At 48.4% G+C, this 24,690-nt stretch overlaps 1 protein-coding gene across 1 annotated transcript in view; it reads left to right on the top strand.

The window, feature by feature from the left end:
* LOC147113116 (inositol-trisphosphate 3-kinase B-like) overlaps positions 1 to 24,690 on the top strand; it is a 224,573-nt gene that overhangs the window by 138,669 nt on the left and 61,214 nt on the right. Inside the window, exon 5 of the mRNA XM_085997993.1 lies at positions 9,663 to 9,764. Within this exon, the coding sequence (XP_085854119.1) occupies positions 9,663 to 9,764 (102 nt within the window). The remainder of the gene's footprint in view (positions 1 to 9,662; positions 9,765 to 24,690) is intronic.

The raw sequence follows: 24,690 nt of genomic DNA, 5'->3' as shown, positions 1-24,690 counted from the left end.
CTTACATTACAGTACTTAATTGGCTATAAAGAGCTTTGGGACATTTTGAGGTGGTGAAAGGCGCAATATAAATGCATGTTCTTTATCTGTAGAAAGTGGTGCACTTCCTACATCAACTATTGGTGCTGCGGCTGGCCTTGGTCTCCGTGGTTACGGTGTGCAGGGGATTAAAGACTCCTATGTTTCCATTCTTACTCTAATTTAAGCTGCTGGGCCTTTTCTTTTTGTTTCCGCCCCCTCCACACACACACACTCACACTCTCACACAGGAATGTCTGTTGCTGGCATTTCTGTTCAGAAAAGCAGTCGTACGTGACAGCAGCTGAAGGGGTCAAGTGGTGAGGCAGGCCTGCAGACTACACTGAGGCCCAATGTAACACTGGGAAAATAAATGATCAGCAGGGAATATCCCTTCCTTTGTTCCGACTACTCATTGACAGAGAGGGGTGGGGGAGTGGAGGGAGGGGGAGGGGAAGGAGAGGGGCGGGGGAGGGGAAGGAGGGGGGGAAGGAGAGGGGAGGGGAGGGGAAGGAGAGCTGAGGGAACGGAGAGGGGAGGGGAAGGAGAGGGGAGGGAACAGAGAGGGGAGGGGGAGGGGGAGGGGAAGGCAAGGGGAGGGGAGGGGAAGGAGAGGGGAGGGGGAGGGGAAGGCAAGGGGAGGGGGAGAGGAAGGAGAGGGGAGGGGGAGGGGAAGGAGAGCGGAGGGGGAGGGGAAGGAGAGCGGAGGGGGAGGGGAAGGAGAGCGGAGGGGGAGGGGAAGGCAAGGGGAGGGGAGGGGAAGGAGAGGGGAGGGGGAGGGGAAGGCAAGGGGAGGGGGAGAGGAAGGAGGGGGGGAAGGAGAGGGGAGGGGGAGGGGAAGGAGAGCGGAGGGGGAGGGGAAGGAGAGCGGAGGGGGAGGGGAAGGAGAAGGGAGGGAACGGAGAGGGGAGGGAATGGAGGGGGAGGGGAAGGGGGAAAGAGAGTGGAGGGGGAGGGGAAGGAGAGGGGTGGGGAGGAGAGGGGAAGGGGGAGGGGGAGGAGAGGGGAGGGGAGGGGAGGAGAGGGGAAGGGGAAGGAGAGGGGAAGGGGGAAGGAGAGGAGAGGGGAGGGCGAGGGGGAGGAGAGGGGTGAGGAAGGGGGAAGTGTTCTGATGCAATTTCTTTCAGGTTTAGAGATAGGCTTGCCAACAACAACAACTTGCATTTATATAGCGCCTTTAACATTGTAAAAACATCCCAAGGCACTGCACAGGAGCGTTCTCAAGCAAAAATTGACACCAAGCCACATAAGGACATATTAGGACAGGTGTTGGTCAAAGAGCTAGGTTTTAAGGAGCGTCTTAAAGAAGGAGAGAGAAATAGAGAGGCGGAGAAGTTTAGGGAGGAAATTCCAGAGCTTAGGGCCTCGGTAACAGAAGGCACGGCCGCCAATGGTGGAGCGATTATAATCAGGGATGCTGAAGAGGCCAGGATTAGAGGAGCGCAGAGATCTGGGAGGCTTGTAGGGCTGGAGGAAGTTACAGAGATAGGGTGGTCCTGGAGTCTCCAGGAATTAACGATTCATCTCCTGAACACCCGGGAGCAAAATCATAGGGACATTAAAAAAAATTGTGGGTTCTTTCTTCATTTTCTTTCAGCACTTTTGTTGATGAGTTTCAAGACTATCGGAGGAGGGAGAACGAAGTCTGGGCGACTGGGGCGGGGTGGTTGGATTTGGGAGGGCACGTGATGAAATCTCCAGGAATACTTCGATTCAGGATTGGCAACCTGATTTAGAGAGTGGGCTTGTCGGAGGGGAGGGGGCTGAGGTGGGGTGGGGGGGGGTGGGGTGGGGGGGTGGTGGGGTGGGGGGTGGGGTGGGGTGTGGGGGGTGGTGGGGTGGTGGGGTGGGTAGGGGGAGAGGGAGCACATTCCAGTCACCTTGGGTTGTCTCTGCTGGGCTCCACTGATGGTTCTGAGCTATCCCGGAATTCCTACGAGCGATTCTAGAACGGGGCGGGACTTTGTACGAAGATGTTTCTCTCCCTTCCCCCCCCACCCCCGCCCCAGTTGCATGGTTACGCGCTGGCCCCCACCATATCTTCCAGCCAATTGGGGCAGGGGTGAGAAACTGGCGGAACCAGCCCGCCTCAAATTGCAACCCCACCCACCCAGATAATGGCATTTACCTGCTCCTTTCCCCCACCCCCACACACATACACCTGTACAAACTAAGAGGATTCTAGGTTCGGTCCTTGATCTTGGCTGAGTTAGCCGGTTTCGGGAGGGCTACATTGGAAATAATCAGCCTGGGAATAATCCAGTGCAGCCTGTCTGAACCCTGGGCGAGGACAGGACTGAGATTGGTTGTGATGCTCCCTGTAGTTGAATAGTCTGCCAACACGCACTCTCCAGGCTGACGTGTACGGGATGGCCACCTGTACCAGAGGGGTCTCGGTGCTCATGGAACTTTACCCTAGAAAGGAGTCAGTACCTTCAGGAGAGAAACATGGGGGGGAACCACATTAATAGGGAAAGACCCGGTGTGGTGCAAAACTGCTGCTGTACAGGGTCTCACTACAGTCAGAGGTCAATCTTACATTGTATGTGTGTGTGTGTATGAGTGTATGAGTGTGTGCATGAGTGTGTATATGAATGCAGGTGTGTTTGTGTGCCTGAGTGTGTGCAGGAGTATGTGCAGCAGTGTGTGTTTGTGCGTATGAGTGTGTGCAGGAGTGTGTGTTTGTGTGTAGGAGTGTGTGTGTGTAGGAGTGTGTGTTTGTGTGTAGGAGTGTGTGTTTGTGTGTAGGAGTGTGTGTAGGAGTGTGTGTTTGTGTGTAGGAGTGTGTGTTTGTGTGTATGAGTGTAGGAGTGTGTGTTTGTGTGTATGAGTGTAGGAGTGTGTGTTTGTGTGTATGAGTGTGTGTATGAGTGTGTGTATGAGTGTGTGTAGGAGTGTGTGTAGGAGTGTGTGTAGGAGTGTGTGCAGGAGTGTGTGTGTGGTAAACCACTTTTATCGTTCACTATCGTTACACTATGGTTATCACTGTTTATATCGTTACACTATGGTTATCACTGTTTACACTGTTGTATCACTACACAAGGTCACCTCTTGTCACGCTGTTATACCTGGGCTGACCACAGCTGATTCCGCCCATGACTCCGCCTGCTTGCCCAGGTATAAAGGTGGTCGACTGGCTGGTATTCCTCCTTGTTGGACCCGATCACCCACGAGGGTGGGCTCTGTTATTTAGCCAATAAAAACCTATAGTTACTATCTTAACTCGTCGCTTTTCATTGGATGAATTGATAGGTATATCAATTTTATTGGCTAAATTTTGAAATGAGTGGATCGGAGCAGCCAAACGGCCAGCTACAACAGCCACAGCAGCCGGCCTGGCTGCGAGCCCTCCGACCGCCGTACCTGGATCTAAACCCACAGGCAGCGAACTCAGCCCTCGACTTCAAACACTGGCTGAGCTGTTTCGAATCCTACCTGGGAGAATCTGGCGTGCCTCCGGGATCCAAACTAAGAGTTCTGACCGCCCAAGTGAGCCCTAAAGTATTTGCAATCATCCAGGACCTTACTACATACGAGGACGCCCTCAACCTGCTGAAAGGGCAGTACCGGAGCCCGGTAAACTCTATGTATGCCAGACATCTCCTAAGATCCCGCTCGCAACAGCCAGGAGAGTCTGTAGATGAATTTTTACGGGCGCTACAAACACTCGACAGGGACTGTGACTTTAAAGCTGTAACGGCTGCAGAAAATACTGAAGGGAATATTCGCGATGCCTTCGTGAAAGGCCTTCGGTCCGACTACTCACGGCAAAGGCTGCTCGAATCAAAGGACCTCGACCTGAATACAACTGCAGCCCTCACTCGCTCTCTGGAAGTGGCCCATCGGGACCTCGAGGCGTATTCCAGGTACTGTGCTGCGCGACCCTGGGACTCCGGCCCGACCCCGGCCGCAATACCCCTCGCACCGCCGCCTCTGGGACCTACCTCAGCGTCGGCGTCCCAGAACCGATCGGGACCGCCACCCCCGGTACCGGCTGCGACATCGGAGCCCCGCGATCGGGCCGCCGGCTGCTTCTTCTGTGGCCAGGCGAAACACCCGAGGACGCGCTGCCCTGCAAGAAACGCGACCTGCTCTGATTGCCACAAGAAAGGCCACTTCGCTAAGGCCTGCAGGGGGAGAGCCACAGACGCCAGCAGTGCCTCATGCGAGTTGTGGGGGCGGCCATCTTTCATCAAGGCCACCGACACCAGCAGTGCCTCATGTGAGTTGTGGGGGCGGCCATCTTCTCCGCCATTTTATTCAACCTCGTGGGCGCCGCCATTTTGTCCACCACACTCGACCGCCACCTTGTCTCCAGACCCGACCACCGCCTCACCCGCAGACTACAGCAGCTCGCTCAGCCATACACTAGCCTCCGTCACGCTGGACCAAGCTCGCCCGCATCACCTGTCCAAGTCCATGATGGACATCAAAGTAAACGGCCACGCCACGACCTGCCTGTTCGACAGCGGAAGCACGGAGAGTTTCATCCATCCAGACACGGTGAGCCACTACTCCCTCACTGTCCGGCCAACGCGCAACCGGATCTCGATGGCGTCGAGGTCCCATTCTACAGACATCAGCGGCTACTGTGTTGTGACCCTGTCGGTTAGGGGCACGGAGTATAAAAATTTTAAACTCCTCGTCCTGCCCCAGCTCTGCGCTGCCGTCCTACTAGGGCTGGACTTCCAATCCCACCTTCAAAGTTTCACTTTGGCATACGGTGGACCCCTCCCCCCACTCACAGTCGACAACCAGCAGCCTTTAAACCGCCCACCGCATACCACCTGCGGCCTATCCACCCTCAAGGTCCCGCCCCCCTCCCTGTTCGTTAACCACACCCGCGACTGTAAACCCGTCGCCACCAAGAGCAGGCGGTACAGCGCCGGGGACAGAGCTTTTATTAGCTCTGAGGTGCAGCGTCTCCTGAAGGAGGGCATCATCGAGAGGAGCAACAGCCCCTGGCGTGCCCAGGTCGTAGTCGTTAAGACCGGCAATAAAAACCGCCTGGTCATCGACTACAGCCAAACCATAAACCGGTACACCCAGCTGGACGCATACCCCCTTCCCCGCATATCTGATATGGTCAATCAGATTGCACAGTACCGGGTATTCTCCACCATCGACCTTAAGTCGGCCTATCACCAACTCCCTATCCGCCCTAAGGACCACCAGTATACCGCCTTCGAGGCGAATGGCCGCCTCTACCACTTCCTTAGGGTTCCCTTCGGCGTCACCAACGGGGTTTCGGTCTTCCAAAGGGAGATGGACCGGATGGTTGACCAGAACGGGCTGCAGGCCACGTTCCCTTATCTAGATAACGTCACCATCTGCGGCCGCGACCGGCAGGACCACGATGTTAATCTGGAGAAATTCCTCCGTACGGCCGAACGGCTGAACCTCACTTACAATAAGGAGAAATGTGTGTTTAACACCTTGCGTCTCGCCATCCTCGGCTGCGTAGTAGAGAACGGGGTCATCGGCCCCGACCCCGAAAGAATGCGCCCCCTCATGGAGCTACCCCTCCCCCACTGTCCAAAGGCGCTGAAGAGAACCCTGGGGCTCTTCGCCTACTATGCCCAATGGGTGCCGAATTATGCGGACAAAGCCAGACCCCTCATGAAGTCCACCTCCTTCCCCCTGACGGCAGAAGCGTGCGCAGCCTTCTCCCTCATAAAGGGAGACATTGCTAAGGCCACAATGCACGCGGTGGATGAGTCTATCCTTTTCCAAGTGGAGAGCGATGCATCCGACTTCGCCCTAGCAGCAACCCTTAACCAGGCGGGGAGACCTGTGGCCTTCTTCTCAAGGACCCTCCAGGGCCCTGAGATCCGACACTCTTTGGTCGAGAAGGAGGCCCAGGCGATCGTGGAGGCAGTACGACGCTGGAGGCATTACCTGGCAGGCAAACGATTTACCCTCCTCACCGACCAGCGTTCAGTCGCTTTTATGTTTAATAACAAGCTGAGGGGCAAAATCAAGAACGACAAGATCTTGAGGTGGAGAATCGAGCTCTCCACCTATGATTATGACATCTTGTACCGACCTGGTAAACTGAACGAACCCCCAGATGCTCTATCACGAAGTACATGCGCCAACGCGCAAATTGATAGACTGCAGACCCTCCACAACGACCTCTGCCACCCCGGGGTCACCAGACTTTACCACTTCATTAAGGCCCGCAACCTGCCCTACTCCATCGAGGAGGTCAGGACCATGACCAGGAACTGCCAAATCTGTGCCGAATGCAAACCGCATTTCTTTAGGCCGGACAGAGCAAGCCTGATCAAGGCCACCCGCCCCTTCGAGCGCTTGAGCATCGATTTTAAGGGGCCCCTCCCGTCCTCTGACCGTAATGTGTACTTCCTCAACATCATTGATGAGTACTCCCGTTTCCCCTTTGCCTTCCCCTGCCCAGACATGACCAGTACCACGGTCATCAAATGCCTGAACGACCTATTCGCCTTGTTCGGGTTCCCGAACTATATACATAGCGACCGGGGCTCATCCTTCATGAGCGAGGAACTTCGCCAGTTCCTACTAGCGAGAGGCATTGCTGCAAGCAGGACCACCAGCTACAACCCCCGAGGGAACGGCCAGGTGGAAAGAGAGAACGCGACTGTCTGGAAGGCCGTTCTCTTAGCCTTAAAGTCTAAGGGCCTGCCAACCTCTCGCTGGCAGGAAGTCCTCCCGGCAGCGCTGCATTCCATCCGGTCACTGCTTTGCACGGCCATTAACGCCACCCCCCATGAACGAATGTTTGTTTTCCCCAGGAAGTCGACTACGGGAACCTCGCTACCAACATGGCTGACTTCTCCGGGGCCCGTCTTGCTGCGAAAGCACGTGAGGGCCCATAAAACGGACCCCCTGGTCGAGGGGGTGGACCTCCTGCACGCCAACCCCCAGTACGCCTATGTGGCATACCCAGACGGGCGGGAGGACACAGTCTCCTTACGAGACCTTGCACCCTCGGGCACCCCTGAGACACCACCGTTACCCCCCACCACCCCCCCAAATCCACCCCAGGTAGACGGCATGCCGGAACCCCACGAGCCTTCGCCGACCACGCAGACACCAGCATTAACACCGGATACTGCATCACCGCCGCCGCTGCTGCGCCGATCAGAGAGGCTTACGAGGCCTCCGGACAGACTGACATACCCGAACTGGTAGCACACTTCACCCCGCCGGACTCAAATCTAAACAAGGGGTGAATGTGGTAAACCACTTTTATCGTTCACTATCGTTACACTATGGTTATCACTGTTTATATCGTTACACTATGGTTATCACTGTTTACACTGTTGTATCACTACACAAGGTCACCTCTTGTCACGCTGTTATACCTGGGCTGACCACAGCTGACTCCGCCCATGACTCCGCCTGCTTGCCCAGGTATAAAGGTGGTCGACTGGCTAGTATTCCTCCTTGTTGGACCCGATCACCCACGAGGGTGGGCTCTGTCATTTAGCCAATAAAAACCTATAGTTACTATCTTAACTCGTCGCTTTTCATTGGATGAATTGATAGGTATATCAGTGTGTTTGTGTGTATGAGTGTGCATATGAGTGTGTTTGTGTGTATGAGTGTGCGCAGGAGTGTGTGTTTGTGTGTATGAGTGTGTGTATGAGTGTGTGCAGGAATGTGTGTTTGTGTGTAGGAGTGTGTGCAGGAGAGTGTGTTTGTGTGTGAGTGTGTGCAGGAGTGTGTGCCTGTGTGTATGAGTGTGCGCAGGAGTGTGTGTTTGTGTGTATGAGTGTGCGCAGGAGTGTGTGTTTGTGTGTATGAGTGTGTGCAGGAGTGTGTGCCTGTGTGTATGAGTGTGCGCAGGAGTGTGTGTTTGTGTGTATGAGTGTGCGCAGGAGTGTGTGTTTGTGTGTATGAGTGTGTGTAGGAGTGTGTGTCTGTGTATGAGTGTGTATATGAGTGTGTGTTTGTGTGTAGGAGTGTGTGTCTATGTGTATGAGTGTGCATATGAGTGTGTGTTTGTGTGTATGAGTGTGTGCAGGAGTGTGTGTCTGTGTGTAGGAGTGTGTGTATGAGTGTGTGCAGGAATGTGTGTTTGTGTGTATGAGTGTGTGTAGGAGTGTGTGCAGGAGAGTGTGTTTGTGTGTGAGTGTGTGCAGGAGTGTGTGCCTGTGTGTATGAGTGTGCGCAGGAGTGTGTGTTTGTGTGTATGAGTGTGTGTAGGAGTGTGTGTTTGTGTGTAGGAGTGTGTGTCTATGTGTATGAGTGTGTATATGAGTGTGTGTTTGTGTGTATGAGTGTGTGCAGGAGTGTGTGTCTGTGTGTAGGAGTGTGTGTAGGAGAGTGTGTATGAGTGTGTAGGAGTGTGTGTAGGAGTGTGTGTATGAGTGTGTGTAGGAGAGTGTGTAGGAGAGTGTGTAGGAGTGTGTGTAGGAGTGTGTGTATGAGTGTGTGCAGGAGAGTGTGTTTGTGTGTATGAGTGTGTGTAGGAGTGTGTGCAGGAGAGTGTGTTTGTGTGTGAGTGTGTGCAGGAGTGTGTGCCTGTGTGTATGGGTGTGCGCAGGAGTGTGTGTTTGTGTGTATGAGTGTGTGTAGGAGTGTGTGTTTGTGTGTAGGAGTGTGTGTCTATGTGTATGAGTGTGTATATGAGTGTGTGTTTGTGTGAATGAGTGTGTGCAGGAGTGTGTGCAGGAGTGTGTGTCTGTGTGTAGGAGTGTGTGTAGGAGAGTGTGTAGGAGAGTGTGTAGGAGTGTGTGTAGGAGTGTGTGTATGAGTGTGTGTAGGAGAGTGTGTAGGAGAGTGTGTAGGAGTGTGTGTAGGAGTGTGTGTATGAGTGTGTGCAGGAGAGTGTGTTTGTGTGTATGAGTGTGTGTAGGAGAGTGTGCAGGAGAGTGTGTTTGTGTGTATGAGTGTGTGCAGGAGTGTGTGTTTGTGTGCAGGAGTGTGTGCAGGAGTGTGTGCAGGAGAGTGTGTCTGTGTGCAGGAGTGTGTGCAGGAGTGTGTGCAGGAGAGTGTGTTTGTGTGCAGGAGTGTGTGCAGGAGTGTGTGCAGGAGAGTGTGTTTGTGTGCAGGAGTGTGTGCAGGAGTGTGTGCAGGAGAGTGTGTTTGTGTGCAGGAGTGTGTGCAGGAGTGTGTGCAGGAGAGTGTGTCTGTGTGTATGAGTGTGTGTATGAGTGTGTGCAGGAGAGTGTGTTTGTGTGTGAGAGGCCTTTGTTCCGGTTGACTCTCCCTTTTCCGCTGTGCGGTCAGTGTAATAATTTCTCACTCTCTCCATTTCCTGCTCTTATCTCACACGGTGAAGGGCCGTGGCCGCTCACTTTATATTTCTGTGCTTGATAAGAGAAGGGTCGACAGTCCAACCTCACAATTGCGCCCAGTATTGCAGCGGTGCGGGACTTTTCCATTTCCCACAGCAGCTGCCCTCGTAGCCCCTCAGAATGCGTTCCCCAGAGAGCCAAGGAAAGGGTGGTTTGGGGCTGTGGCCCTTTGTCTTCTAGCAGTTTGGCGACTGCCCCCTTTGATTTCGATGAAGGGATCCTCACACTCTGCGGGGAGAGCGGGGCCTTTCGCCCCATCAGCCTGGACTGAGCCTAGACGGAGGCCCCACAGGTGAAAGATCAGCGCCGAACCCATGGCGTGAATCCCGTGCTTCTCTTAAATATTTATTTTTGATACAGAACGAGGATGGGACTGTGAACCGCGACTTTAAGAAGACAAAAACCAAAGAGCAGATCATGGTGGCGTTCCGAGAGTTCACAAAGGGAAACAAGGTTATTCTGGTGAGTTGGGGGCTTGGTTTTCTTTGGGTTGGGCCAGAGCGGGGTTGGGGTGGGTGGGGGTCGGGGGCGGAGGGTGAGGGGACAGCTGCTTCTCTCAGGTTGAGATGGGCGAGTGAGTCGGGTCCAGCCCGCAAGTCGGTGCAGCCATTTCGTGGCCTGCTCAGTTAACAGCCTGTGAATTGTGAGGGGCGCAGGTTGGGAATCCTGTTGGGGGAAGTGCTCTGCCGAGGGGAGGCAGGAAGCAGTAGGAGGAGGTGGGGGGTGAGGGGATACGGGTGAGGGGATAAAGGTGAGGGGGAGAGAATAGATGGGCGACGGGGTAGAGAAAAGGAGGAAGTGCGGAGGAGGGGAGATTGGCAGGAGGGGTGAATGGGTGGGAACCTGAGTGGGGGAGAAGGGAGGAAGTGGGGGTAAGGAGGGTCCCACAGCAACCAATACCAGGGGTTCGGTCCCCAGTAATTCTCCTGTTGTCTCCAGTAATTCTCCTGTTGTGTCTCCAGTAATTCTCCTGTTGTCCCCAGTAATTCTCCTGTTATCTCCCCAGTAACTCCCCTGTTGTCTCTCCAGTAATTCTCCTGTTGTCTCCAGTAATTCTCCTGTTGTCTCTCCAGTAATTCTCCTGTTGTCTCTCCAGTAATTCTCCTGTTGTCTCTCCAGTAATTCTCCTGTTGTCTCTCCAGTAATTCTCCTGTTGTCTCCAGTAATTCTCCTGTTGTCTCTCCAGTAATTCTCCTGTTGTCTCCAGTAATTCTCCTGCTGTCTCCAGTAATTCCCCTGTTGTCTCTCCAGTAATTCTCCTGTTGTCTCTCCAGTAATTCTCCTGTTGTCTCTCCAGTAATTCTCCTGTTGTCTCTCCAGTAATTCTCCTGTTGTCTCTCCAGTAATTCTCCTGTTGTCTCTCCAGTAATTCTCCTGTTGTCTCCAGTAATTCTCCTGTTGTCTCCAGTAATTCTCCTGTTGTCCCTCCAGTAATTCTCCTGTTGTCTCCAGTAATTCTCCTGTTGTCTCTCCAGTAATGCTCCTGTTGTCTCCAGTAATTCTCCTGTTGTCTCTCCAGTAATTCCCCTGTTGTCTCTCCAGTAATTCTCCTGTTGTCACCAGTAATTCTCCTGTTGTCTCCACTAATTCCCCTGTTGTCTCTCCAGTAATTCCCCTGTTGTCTCTCCAGTAATTCTCCTGTTGTCTCCAGTAATTCTCCTGTTATCTCTCCAGTAATTCTCCTGTTGTCTCTCCAGTAATTCCCCTGTTGTCTCTCCAGTAATTCTCCTGTTGTCTCCAGTAATTCTCATGTTGTCTCTCCAGTAATTCTCCTGTTGTCTCTCCAGTAATTCTCCTGTTGTCTCCAGTAATTCTCATGTTGTCTCTCCAGTAATTCTCCTGTTGTCTCCAGTAATTCTCATGTTGTCTCTCCAGTAATTCTCCTGTTGTCTCCAGTAATTCTCCTGTTGTCTCCAGTAATTCTCCTGTTGTCTCACCAGTAATTCTCCTGTTGTCTCCAGTAATTCTCCTGTTGTCTCCAGTAATTCTCCTGTTGTCTCCAGTAATTCCACTGTTGTCTCCAGTAATTCTCCTGTTGTCTCTCCAGTAATTCTCCTGTTGTCTCCAGTAATTCCCCTGTTGTCTCCAGTAATTCTCCTGTTGTCTCCAGTAATTCTCCTGTTGTCTCTCCAGTAATTCCCCTGTTGTTTCCAGTAATTCTCCTGTTGTCTCCAGTAATTCTCCTGTTGTCTCCAGTAATTCTCCTGTTGTCTCTCCAGTAATTCTCCTGTTGTCTCTCCACTAATTCCCCTGTTGTCTCTCCAGTAATTCTCCTGTTGTCTCTCCAGTAATTCTCCTGTTGTCTCTCCGGTAATTCTCCTGTTGTCTCCAGTAATTCTCCTGTTGTCTCTCCAGTAATTCTCCTGTTGTCTCTCCAGTAATTCTCCTGTTGTCTCTCCGGTAATTCTCCTGTTGTCTCCAGTAACTCTCCTGTTGTCTCCAGTAATTCTCCTGTTGTCTCTCCAGTAATTCTCCTGTTGTCTCTCCAGTAATTCTCCTGTTGTCTCCAGAAATTCTCCTGTTGTCTCCAGTAACTCTCCTGTTGTCTCTCCAGTAATTCCCCTGTTGTCTCCAGTAATTCTCCTGTTGTCTCTCCAGTAATTCTCCTGTTGTCTCTCCAGTAATTCTCCTGTTGTCACCAGTAATTCTCCTGTTGTCTCCAGTAATTCTCCTGTTGTCTCTCCAGTAATTCTCCTGTTGTCACCAGTAATTCTCCTGTTGTCTCCAGAAATTCTCCTGTTGTCTCCAGTAATTCTCCTGTTGTCTCTCCAGTAATTCCCCTGTTGTCTCTCCAGTAATTCCCCTGTTGTCTCTCCAGTAATTCTCCTGTTGTCTCCAGTAATTCTCCTGTTGTCTCTCCAATAATTCCCCTGTTGTCTCTCCAGTAATTCTCCTGTTGTCTCTCCAATAATTCTCCTGTAGTCTCTCCAGTAATTCTCCTGTTGACTCTCCAGTAATTCTCCTGTTGTCTCCAGTAATTCTCCTGTTGTCTCCAGTAATTCTCCTGTTGTCTCCAGTAATTCTCCTGTTGTCTCTCCAGTAATTCTCCTGTTGTCTCTCCAGTAATTCCCCTGTTGTCTCTCCAGTAATTCTCCTGTTGTCTCTCCAGTAATTCTCCTGTTGTCTCTCCAGTAATTCCCCTGTTGTCTCTCCAGTAATTCTCCTGTTGTCTCTCCAATAATTCCCCTGTTGTCTCTCCAGTAATTCTCCTGTTGTCTCTCCAGTAATTCCCCTGTTGTCTCTCCAGTAATTCTCCTGTTGTCTCTCCAATAATTCTCCTGTAGTCTCTCCAGTAATTCTCCTGTTGACTCTCCAGTAATTCTCCTGTTGTCTCCAGTAATTCTCCTGTTGTCTCCAGTAATTCTCCTGTTGTCTCCAGTAATTCTCCTGTTGTCTCTCCAGTAATTCCCCTGTTGTCTCTCCAGTAATTCTCCTGTTCTCTCTCCAGTAATTCTCCTGTTGTCTCTCCAGTAATTCCCCTGTTGTCTCTCCAGTAATTCTCCTGTTGTCTCTCCAGTAATTCTCCTGTTGTCTCTCCAGTAATTCTCCTGTTGTCTCTCCAGTAATTCTCCTGTTGTCTCTCCGGTAATTCTCCTGTTGTCTCCAGTAATTCCCCTGTTGTCTCCAGTAATTCTCCTGTTGTCTCTCCAGTAATTCTCCTGTTGTCTCCAGTAATTCTCCTGTTGTCTCCAGTAATTCTCCTGTTGTCACTCCAGTAATTCTCCTGTTGTCTCCAGTAATTCCCCTGTTGTCTCCAGTAATTCTCCTGTTGCCTCTCCAGTAATTCTCCTGTTGTCTCTCCAGTAATTCCCCTGTTGTCTCTCCAGTAATTCTCCTGTTGTCTCTCCAGTAATTCTCCTGTTGTCTCCAGTAATTCTCCTGTTGTCTCCAGTAATTCCCCTGTTGTCTCTCCAGTAATTCTCCTGTTGTCACTCCAGTAATTCTCCTGTTGTCTCCAGTAATTCCCCTGTTGTCTCCAGTAATTCTCCTGTTGTCTCTCCAGTAATTCTCCTGTTGTCTCCAGTAATTCCCCTGTTGTCTCCAGTAATTCTCCTGTTGTCTCTCCAGTAATTCTCCTGTTGTCTCCAGTAATTCTCCTGTTGTCTCTCCAGTAATTCTCCTGTTGTCTCCAGTAATTCTCCTGTTGTCTCTCCAGTAATTCTCCTGTTGTCTCCAGTAATTCTCCTGTTGCCTCTCCAGTAATTCTCCTGTTGTCTCTCCAGTAATTCTCCTGTTGTCTCCAGTAATTCCCCTGTTGTCTCCAGTAATTCTCCTGTTCTCTCTCCAGGAATTCTCCTGTTGTCTCTCCAGTAATTCTCCTGTTGTCTCTCCAGTAATTCTCCTGTTGTCTCCACTAATTCTCCTGTTGTCTCCCCAGTAATTCTCCTGTTGTCTCTCCAGTAATTCCCCTGTTGTCTCTCCAGTAATTCTCCTGTTGTCTCTCCAGTAATTCCCCTGTTGTCTCTCCAGTAATTCCCCTGTTGTCTCTCCAGTAATTCTCCTGTTGCCTCTCCAGTTATTCCCCTGTTGTCTCTCCAGTAATTCTCCTGTTGTCTCTCCAGTAATTCTCCTGTTGTCTCCAGTAATTCCCCTGTTGTCTCCAGTAATTCTCCTGTTCTCTCTCCAGGAATTCTCCTGTTGTCTCTCCAGTAATTCTCCTGTTGTCTCTCCAGTAATTCTCCTGTTGTCTCCACTAATTCTCCTGTTGTCTCCCCAGTAATTCTCCTGTTGTCTCTCCAGTAATTCCCCTGTTGTCTCTCCAGTAATTCTCCTGTTGTCTCTCCAGTAATTCCCCTGTTGTCTCTCCAGTAATTCCCCTGTTGTCTCCAGTAATTCTCTTGTTGTCTCCAGTAATTCTCCTGTTGTCTCTCCAGTAATTCCCCTGTTGTCTCCAGTAATTCTCTTGTTGTCTCCAGTAATTCTCCTGTTGTCTCTCCAGTAATTCTCCTGTTGTCTCTCCAGTAATTCTCCTGTTGTCTCTCCAGTAATTCTCCTGTTGTCTCTCCAGTAATTCTCTTGTTGTCTCCAGTAATTCTCCTGTTGTCTCTCCAGTAATTCCCCTGTTGTCTCGCCAGTAATTCTCCTGTTGTCTCTCCAGTAATTCTCCTGTTGTCTCTCCAGTAATTCTCCTGTTGTCTCTCCAGTAATTCTCCTGTTGTCTCCAGTAATTCTCCTGTTGTCTCCAGTAATTCTCTTGTTGTCTCCAGTAATTCTCCTGTTGTCTCTCCAGTAATTCTCCTGTTGTCTCTCCAGTAATTCTCATGTTGTCTCTCCAGTAATTCTTCTGTTGTCTCTCCAGTAATTCTCCTGTTGTCTCTCCAGTAATTCCCCTGTTGTCTCTCCAGTAATTCTCCTGTTGTCTCTCCAGTAATTCTCCTGTTGTCTCTCCAGTAATTCTCATGTTGTCTCTCCAGTAATTCTCCTGTTGTCTCCAGTAATTCTCCTGTTGTCTCTCCAGTAATTCTCCTGTTGTCTCTCCAGTAATTCCCTTGTTGTCTCTGCAGTAATTCTCCTGTTGTCTCTCCAGTAATTCTCCTGTTGTCTCTCCAGTAATTCCCCTGTTGTCTCTCCAGTAATTCCCTTGTTGTCTCTGCAGTAATTCTCCTGTTGTCTCTCCAGTAATTCTCCTGTTGTCTCTCCAGTAATTCTCCTGTTGTCTCTCCAGTAATTCTCATGTTGTCTCTCCAGTAATTCTTCTGTTGTCTCTCCAGTAATTCTCCTGTTGTCTCTCCAGTAATTCTCCTGTTGTCTCTCCAGTAATTCCCTTGTTGTCTCTGCAGTAATTCTCCTGTTGTCTCTCCAGTAATTCTCCTGTTGTCTCTCCAGTAATTCTCCTGTTGTCTCTCCAGTAATTCCCTTGTTGTCTCTCCAGTAATTCTCCTGTTGTCTCTCCAGTAATTCTCCTGTTGTCTCTCCAGTAATTCCCCTGTTGTCTCTCCAGTAATTCTCCTGTTGTCTCTCCAGTAATTCTCCTGTTGTCTCTCCAGTAATTCTCATGTTGTCTCTCCAGTAATTCTCCTGTTGTCTCCAGTTATTCCCCTGTTGTCTCTCCAGCAATTCTCCTGTTGTCTCTCCAGTAATTCCCTTGTTGTCTCTGCAGTAATTCTCCTGTTGTCTCTCCAGTAATTCTCCTGTTGTCTCTCCAGTAATTCTCATGTTGTCTCTCCAGTAATTCTCCTGTTGTCTCCAGTAATTCTCCTGTTGTCTCTCCAGTAATTCTCCTGTTGTCTCTCCAGTAATTCCCCTGTTGTCTCCAGTAATTCTCTATTTGTCTCCAGTAATCCTCCTGTTGTCTCTCCAGTAATTCTCCTGTTGTCTCTCCAGTAATTCCCCTGTTGTCTCCAGTAATTCTCTTGTTGTCTCCAGTAACTCTCCTGTTGTCTCTCCAGTAATTCTCCTGTTGTCTCTCCAGTAATTCTCCTGTTGTCTCTCCAGTAATTCTCTTGTTGTCTCCAGTAATTCTCCTGTTGTCTCTCCAGTAATTCTCCTGTTCTCTCCAGTAATTCCCCTGTTGTCTCCAGTAATTCTCTTGTTGTCTCCAGTAATTCTCCTGTTGTCTCTCCAGTAATTCTCCTGTTGTCTCTCCAGTAATTCCCCTGTTGTCTCCAGTAATTCTCTTGTTGTCTCCAGTAACTCTCCTGTTGTCTCTCCAGTAATTTTCCTGTTGTCTCTCCAGTAATTCTCTTGTTGTCTCCAGTAATTCTCCTGTTGTCTCTCCAGTAATTCCCCTGTTGTCTCTCCAGTAATTCTCCTGTTGTCTCTCCAGTAATTCTCCTGTTGTCTCTCCAGTAATTCCTCTGTTGTCTCCAGTAATTCTCCTGTTGTCTCTCCAGTAATTCTCCTGTTGTCTCTCCAGTAATTCTCCTGTTGTCTCTCCAGTAATTCTCCTGTTGTCTCTCCAATAATTCTCCTTTTGTCTCCAGTAATTCTCCTGTTGTCTCTCCAGTAAATCCCCTGTTATCTCCAGTAATTCTCTTGTTGTCTCCAGTAATTCTCCTGTTGTCTCTCCAGTAATTCTCGTGTTGTCTCCAATAATTCTCCTGTTGTCTCCCCAGCAATTCTCCTGTTGTCTCTCCAGTAATTCTCCTGTTGTCTCCATTGATTCTCCTGTTGTCTCTCCAGTAATTCTCCTGTTGTTTCTCCAGTAATTCCCCTGCTGTCTCTCCAGTAATTCCCCTGCTGTCTCTCCAGTAATTCTCCTGTTGTCTCCAGCAATTCTCCTGTTATCTCCAGTAATTCTCCTGTTGCCTCCAGTAATTCCCCTGTCGTCTCCAGTAATTCTCCTGTTGTCTCCAGTAATTCTCCTGTTGCCTCCAGTAATTCCCCTGTTGTCTCCAGTAATTCTCCTGTTGTCTCCAGTAATTCTCCTGTTGCCTCCAGTAATTCCCCTGTTGTCTCCAGTAATTCTCCTGTTGTCTCTCCAGTAATTCCCCTGTTGTCTCTGCAGTAATTCTCCTGTTGTCTCCAGTAATTCTCCTGTTGTCTCTCCTGTAATTCTCCTGTTGTCTCTCCAGTAATTCTCCTGTTGTCTCTCCAGTAATTCCCCTGTTGTCTCCCCAGTAATTCTCCTGTTGTCTCCCCAGTAATTCTCCTGTTGTCTCTCCAGTAATTCCCCTGTTGTCCCTCCAGTAATTCTCCTGTTGTCTCTCCAGTAATTCTTCTGTTGTCTCCAATAATTCTCCTGTTGTCTCTCCAGTAATTCTCCTGTTGTCTCTCCAGTAATTCTCCTGTTTATCTCCAGTAATTCTCCTGTTGTCTCTCCAGTAATTCTCCTGTTGTCTCCAGTAATTCTCCTGTTGCCTCTCCAGTAATTCTCCTGTTGTCTCTCCAGTAATTCTCCTGTTGTCTCTCCAGTAATTCTCCTGTTGTCTCTCCAGTAATTCTCCTGTTGTCTCTCCAGTAATTCTCCTGTTGTCTCTCCAGTAATTCTGCTGTTGTCTCCAGTAATTCTCCTGTTGTCTCCAGTAATTCTCCTGTTGTCGCTCCAGTAATTCCCCTGTTGTCTCTCCAGTAATTCTCCTGTTGCCTCTTCAGTTATTCCCCTGTTGTCTCTCCAGTAATTCTCCTGTTGTCTCTCCAGTAATTCCCCTGTTGTCTCTCCAGTAATTCCCCTGTTGTCTCCAGTAATTCTCTTGTTGTCTCCAGTAATTCTCCTGTTGTCTCTCCAGTAATTCCCCTGTTGTCTCCAGTAATTCTCTTGTTATTTCCAGTAATTCTCCTGTTGTCTCTCCAGTAATTCTCCTGTTGTCTCTCCAGTAATTCTCCGGTTGTCTCTCCAGTAATTCTCTTGTTGTCTCCAGTAATTCTCCTGTTGTCTCTCCAGTAATTCCCCTGTTGTCTCGCCAGTAATTCTCCTGTTGTCTCTCCAGTAATTCTCCTGTTGTCTCTCCAGTAATTCTCCTGTTGTCTCTCCAGTAATTCTCCTGTTGTCTCCAGTAATTCTCCTGTTGTCTCCAGTAATTCTCTTGTTGTCTCCAGTAATTCTCCTGTTGTCTCTCCAGTAATTCTCCTGTTGTCTCTCCAGTAATTCTCATGTTGTCTCTCCAGTAATTCTTCTGTTGTCTCTCCAGTAATTCTCCTGTTGTCTCTCCAGTAATTCCCCTGTTGTCTCTCCAGTAATTCTCCTGTTGTCTCTCCAGTAATTCTCCTGTTGTCTCTCCAGTAATTCTCATGTTGTCTCTCCAGTAATTCTCCTGTTGTCTCCAGTAATTCTCCTGTTGTCTCTCCAGTAATTCCCCTGTTGTCTCTCCAGCAATTCTCCTGTTGTCTCTCCAGTAATTCCCTTGTTGTCTCTGCAGTAATTCTCCTGTTGTCTCCAGTAATTCTCCTGTTGTCTCTCCAGTAATTCTCCTGTTGTCTCTCCAGTAATTCCCCTGTTGTCTCCAGTAATTCTCCATTTGTCTCCAGTAATCCTCCTGTTGTCTCTCCAGTAATTCTCCTGTTGTCTCTCCAGTAATTCCCCTGTTGTCTCCAGTAATTCTCTTGTTGTCTCCAGTAACTCTCCTGTTGTCTCTCCAGTAATTCTCCTGTTGTCTCTCCAGTAATTCTCTTGTTGTCTCCAGTAATTCTCCTGTTGTCTCTCCAGTAATTCTCCTGTTCTCTCCAGTAATTCCCCTGTTGTCTCCAGTAATTCTCTTGTTGTCTCCAGTAATTCTCCTGTTGTCTCTCCAGTAATTCTCCTGTTGTCTCTCCAGTAATTCCCCTGTTGTCTCCAGTAATTCTCTTGTTGTCTCCAGTAACTCTCCTGTTGTCTCTCCAGTAATTTTCCTGTTGTCTCTCCAGTAATTCTCTTGTTTCCAGTAATTCTCCTGTTGTCTCTCCAGTAATTCTCCTGTTGTCTCTCCAGTAATTCTCCTGTTGTCTCTCCAGTAATTCTCCTGTTGTCTCTCCAGTAATTCTCCTGTTGTCTCTCCAATAATTCTCCTTTTGTCTCCAGTAATTCTCCTGTTGTCTCTCCAGTAAATCCCCTGTTATCTCCAGTAATTCTCTTGTTGTCTCCAGTAATTCTCCTGTTGTCTCTCCAGTAATTCTCCTGTTGCCTCCAATAATTCTCCTGTTGTCTCCCCAGCAATTCTCCTGTTGTCTCTCCAGTAATTCTCCTGTTGTTTCTCCAGTAATTCCCCTGCTGTCTCTCCAGTAATTCCCCTGCTGTCTCTCCAGTAATTCTCCTGTTGTCTCCAGTAATTCTCCTGTTATCTCCAGTAATTCTCCTGTTGCCTCCAGTAATTCCCCTGTTGTCTCCAGTAATTCTCCTGTTGTCTCCAGTAATTCTCCTGTTGCCTCCAGTAATTCCCCTGTTGTCTCCAGTAATTCTCCTGTTGTCTCTCCAGTAATTCTCCTGTTGTCTCCAGTAATTCCCCTGTTGTCTCTGCAGTAATTCTCCTGTTGTCTCCAGTAATTCTCCTGTTGTCTCTCCTGTAATTCTCCTGTTGTCTCTCCAGTAATTCTCCTGTTGTCTCTCCAGTAATTCCCCTGTTGTCTCCCCAGTAATTCTCCTGTTGTCTCCCCAGTAATTCTCCTGTTGTCTCTCCAGTAATTCCCCTGTTGTCCCTGCAGTAATTCTCCTGTTGTCTCTCCAGTAATTCTTCTGTTGTCTCCAGTAATTCTCCTGTTGTCTCTCCAGTAATTCTCCTGTTGTCTCTCCAGTAATTCTCCTGTTTATCTCCAGTAATTCTCCTGTTGCCTCTCCAGTAATTCTCCTGTTGTCTCTCCAGTAATTCTCCTGTTGTCTCTCCAGTAATTCTCCTGTTGTCTCTCCAGTAATTCTCCTGTTGTCTCTCCAGTAATTCTGCTGTTGTCTCCAGTAATTCTCCTGTTGTCTCCAGTAATTCTCCTGTTGTCGCTCCAGTAATTCCCCTGTTGTCTCTCCAGTAATTCTCCTGTTGTCTCTCCAGTAATTCTCCTGTTGTCTCTCCACGTAATTCTCCTGTTGTCTCCAGTAATTCTCCTGTTGTCTCTCCAGTAATTCTCCTGTTGTCTCTCCAGTAATTCTCCTGTTGTCTCCAGTAATTCCCCTGTTGTCTCTCCAGTAATTCTCCTGTTTTCTCTCCAGTAATTCTCCTGTTGTCTCTCCAGTAATTCTCCTGTTGTCTCTCCAGTAATTCCCCTGTTGTCTCCCCAGTAATTCTCCTGTTGTCTCCCCCGTAATTCTCCTGTTGTCTCTCCAGTAATTCCCCTGTTGTCCCTCCAGTAATTCTCCTGTTGTCTCTCCAGTAATTCTTCTGTTGTCTCCAGTAATTCTCCTGTTGTCTCTCCAGTAATTCTCCTGTTGTCTCTCCAGTAATTCTCCTGTTGTCTCTCCAGTAATTCTCCTGTTGTCTCCAGTAATTCCCCTGTTGTCTCCAGTAATTCTCCTGTTGTCTCTCCAGTAATTCTCCTGTTGTCTCTCCAGTAATTCTCCTGTTTATCTCCAGTAATTCTCCTGTTTTCTCTCCAGTAATTCTCCTGTTGTCTCCAGTAATTCTCCTGTTGTCTCTCCAGTAATTCTCCTGTTGTCTCTCCAGTAATTCTCCTGTTGTCTCTCCAGTAATTCTCCTGTTGTCTCTCCAGTAATTCTCCTGTTGTCTCTCCAGTAATTCTCCTGTTGTCTCTCCAGTAATTCTCCTGTTGTCTCACCAGTAATTCTCCTGTTGTCTCTCCAGTAATTCTCCTGTTCTCTCTCCAGTAATTCTGCTGTTGTCTCCAGTAATTCTCCTGTTGCCGCTCCAGTAATTCCCCTGTTGTCTCTCCAGTAATTCTCCTGTTGTCTCCAGTAATTCTCCTGTTGTCTCCTGTAATTCTCCTGTTGTGTCCAGTAATTCTCCTGTTGTCTCCAGTAATTCTCCTGTTGTCTCTCCAGTAATTCTCCTGTTGTCTCTCCAGTAATTCTCCTGTTGTCTCTCCAGTAATTCTCCTGTTGTGTCCAGTAATTCCTCTGTTGTCTCCAGTAATTCTCCTGTTGTCTCTCCAGTAATTCTCCTGTTGACTCTCCAGTAATTCTCCTGTTGTCTCTCCAGTAATTCTCCTGTTGTCCCTCCAGTAATTCTCCTGCTGTCTCTCCAGCAATTCTCCTGTTGTCTCTCCAGTAATTCCCCTGTTGTCTCTCCAGTAATTCTCCTGTTGTCTCCAGTCATTCTCCTGTTGTCTCTCCAGTAATTCCTCTGTTGTCTCCAGTAATTCTCCTGTTGTCTCTCCAGTAATTCCCCTGTTCTCTCTCCAGTAATTCTCCTGTTGTCTCTCCACTAATTCTCCTGTTGTCTCCAGTAATTCTCCTGTTGTCTCCAGTAATTCCCCTGTTGTCTCTCCAGTAATTCTCCTGTTGTCTCTCCAGTAACTCTCCTGTTGTCTCCAGTAATTCTCCTGTTGTCTCTCCAGTAATTCCCCTGTTGTCTCCAGTAATTCCCCTGTTGTCTCCAGTAATTCTCCTGTTGTCTCTCCAGTAATTCTCCTGTTGCCTCTCCAGTAATTCCCCTGTTCTCTCTCCAGTAATTCTCCTGTTGTCTCTCCAGTAATTCTCCTGTTGTCTCTCCAGTAATTCTCCTGTTGCCTCCAGTAATTCCCCTGCTGTCTCCAGTAATTCTCCTGTTGTCTCCAGTAATTCTCCTGTTGTCTCTCCAGTAATTCTCCTTTTGTCTCCAGTAATTCTCCTGTTGTCTCTCCAGTAATTCTCCTGTTGTCTCCAGAAATTCCCCTGTTGTCTCCAGTAATTCTCCTGTTGTCTCTCCAGTAATTCTCCTGTTGTCTCCAGTAATTCTCCTGTTGCCTCTCCAGTAATTCTCCTGTTGTCTCCAGTAATTCTCCTGTTGTCTCTCCAGTAATTCTCCTGTTGTCTCTCCAGTAATTCTCCTGTTGTCTCCAGTAATTCTCCTGTTGTCTCCAGTAATTCTCCTGTTCTCTCTCCAGTAATTCTCCTGTTGTCTCTCCAGTAATTCTCCTTTTGTCTCTCCAGTAATTCTCCTGTTGTCTCCAGTAATTCTACTGTTGTCTCCCCAGTAATTCTCCTGTTGTCTCTCCAGTAATTCTCCTGTTGTCTCTCCAGTAATTCTCCTGTTGTCTCTCTAGTAATTCTCCTGTTGTCTCTCCAGTAATTCTCCTGTTGCCTCTCCAGTAATTCTCCTGTTGTCTCTCCAGTAATTCTCCTGTTGTCTCTCCTGTAATTCTCCTGTTGTCTCTCCAGTAATTCTCCTGTTGTCTCTCCAGTAATTCTCCTGTTGTCTCTCCAGTAATTCTCCTGTTGTCTCTCCAGTAATTCTCCTGTTGTCTCTCCAGTAATTCTCCTGTTGTCTCTCCAGTAATTCTCCTGTTGTCTCTCCAGTAATTCTCCTGATGTCTCTCCAGTAATTCTCTTGTTGCCTCCAGTAATTCTCCTGTTGTCTCTCCAGTAATTCTCCTGTTGTCTCCAGTAACTCGCCTGTTGTCTCTCCAGTAATTCTCCTGTTGTCTCTCCAGTAATTCTCTTGTTGTCTCCAGTAATACTCCTGTTGTCTCTCCAGTAATACCCCTGTTGTCTCTCCAGTAATTCTCTTGTTGTCTCTCCAGTAATTCTCTTGTTGTCTCCAGTAATTCTCCTGTTGTCTCTCCAGTAATTCCCCTGTTGTCTCTCCAGTAATTCTCTTGTTGTCTCCAGTAACTCTCCTGTTGTCTCTCCAGGAATTCTCCAGTTGTCTCTCCAGTAATTCCCCTGTTGTCTCTCCAGTAATTCCCCTGTTGTCTCTCCAGTAATTCTCCTGTTGTCTCTCCAATAATTCTCCTTTTGTCTCCAGTAATTCCCCTGTTGTCTCTCCAGTAATTCCCCTGCTGTCTCCAGTAATTCTCCTGTTGTCTCCAGTAATTCTCCTGTTGTCTCTCCAGTAATTCTCCTTTTGTCTCCAGTAATTCTCCTGTTGTCTCTCCAGTAATTCTCCTGTTGTCTCCAGAAATTCCCCTGTTGTCTCCAGTAATTCTCCTGTTGTCTCTCCAGTAATTCTCCTGTTGTCTCCAGTAATTCTCCTGTTGCCTCTCCAGTAATTCTCCTGTTGTCTCCAGTAATTCTCCTGTTGTCTCTCCAGTAATTCTCCTGTTGTCTCTCCAGTAATTCTCCTGTTGTCTCCAGTAATTCTCCTGTTGTCTCCAGTAATTCTCCTGTTCTCTCTCCAGTAATTCTCCTTTTGTCTCTCCAGTAATTCTCCTGTTGTCTCCAGTAATTCTACTGTTGTCTCCCCAGTAATTCTCCTGTTGTCTCTCCAGTAATTCTCCTGTTGTCTCTCCAGTAATTCTCCTGTTGTCTCTCTAGTAATTCTCCTGTTGTCTCTCCAGTAATTCTCCTGTTGCCTCTCCAGTAATTCTCCTGTTGTCCCTCCAGTAATTCTCCTGTTGTCTCTCCAGTAATTCTCCTGTTGTCTCTCCAGTAATTCTCCTGTTGTCTCTCCAGTAATTCTCCTGTTGTCTCTCCAGTAATTCTCCTGTTGTCTCTCCAGTAATTCTCCTGTTGTCTCTCCAGTAATTCTCCTGTTGTCTCTCCAGTAATTCTCCTGTTGTCTCTCCAGTAATTCTCCTGATGTCTCTCCAGTAATTCTCTTGTTGCCTCCAGTAATTCTCCTGTTGTCTCTCCAGTAATTCTCCTGTTGTCTCCAGTAACTCGCCTGTTGTCTCTCCAGTAATTCTCCTGTTGTCTCTCCAGTAATTCTCTTGTTGTCTCCAGTAATACTCCTGTTGTCTCTCCAGTAATACCCCTGTTGTCTCTCCAGTAATTCTCTTGTTGTCTCTCCAGTAATTCTCTTGTTGTCTCCAGTAATTCTCCTGTTGTCTCTCCAGTAATTCCCCTGTTGTCTCTCCAGTAATTCTCTTGTTGTCTCCAGTAACTCTCCTGTTGTCTCTCCAGGAATCCTCCAGTTGTCTCTCCAGTAATTCCCCTGTTGTCCCTCCAGTAATTCTCCTGTTGTCTCTCCAGTAATTCTTCTGTTGTCTCCAATAATTCTCCTGTTGTCTCTCCAGTAATTCTCCTGTTGTCTCTCCAGTAATTCTCCTGTTTATCTCCAGTAATTCTCCTGTTGTCTCTCCAGTAATTCTCCTGTTGTCTCCAGTAATTCTCCTGTTGCCTCTCCAGTAATTCTCCTGTTGTCTCTCCAGTAATTCTCCTGTTGTCTCTCCAGTAATTCTCCTGTTGTCTCTCCAGTAATTCTCCTGTTGTCTCTCCAGTAATTCTCCTGTTGTCTCTCCAGTAATTCTGCTGTTGTCTCCAGTAATTCTCCTGTTGTCTCCAGTAATTCTCCTGTTGTCGCTCCAGTAATTCCCCTGTTGTCTCTCCAGTAATTCTCCTGTTGCCTCTTCAGTTATTCCCCTGTTGTCTCTCCAGTAATTCTCCTGTTGTCTCTCCAGTAATTCCCCTGTTGTCTCTCCAGTAATTCCCCTGTTGTCTCCAGTAATTCTCTTGTTGTCTCCAGTAATTCTCCTGTTGTCTCTCCAGTAATTCCCCTGTTGTCTCCAGTAATTCTCTTGTTATTTCCAGTAATTCTCCTGTTGTCTCTCCAGTAATTCTCCTGTTGTCTCTCCAGTAATTCTCCTGTTGTCTCTCCAGTAATTCTCCGGTTGTCTCTCCAGTAATTCTCTTGTTGTCTCCAGTAATTCTCCTGTTGTCTCTCCAGTAATTCCCCTGTTGTCTCGCCAGTAATTCTCCTGTTGTCTCTCCAGTAATTCTCCTGTTGTCTCTCCAGTAATTCTCCTGTTGTCTCTCCAGTAATTCTCCTGTTGTCTCCAGTAATTCTCCTGTTGTCTCCAGTAATTCTCTTGTTGTCTCCAGTAATTCTCCTGTTGTCTCTCCAGTAATTCTCCTGTTGTCTCTCCAGTAATTCTCATGTTGTCTCTCCAGTAATTCTTCTGTTGTCTCTCCAGTAATTCTCCTGTTGTCTCTCCAGTAATTCCCCTGTTGTCT

The sequence above is a fragment of the Somniosus microcephalus genome, chromosome 9, assembly GCF_052327205.1.
Source record: "Somniosus microcephalus isolate GS21.2 chromosome 9, FLI_Smic_1.0, whole genome shotgun sequence".
Lineage (NCBI taxonomy): Eukaryota > Metazoa > Chordata > Chondrichthyes > Squaliformes > Somniosidae > Somniosus > Somniosus microcephalus.
Note: the sequence above shows the minus strand (reverse complement) of the source record. Positions and strands in the feature narration are given on the sequence as shown.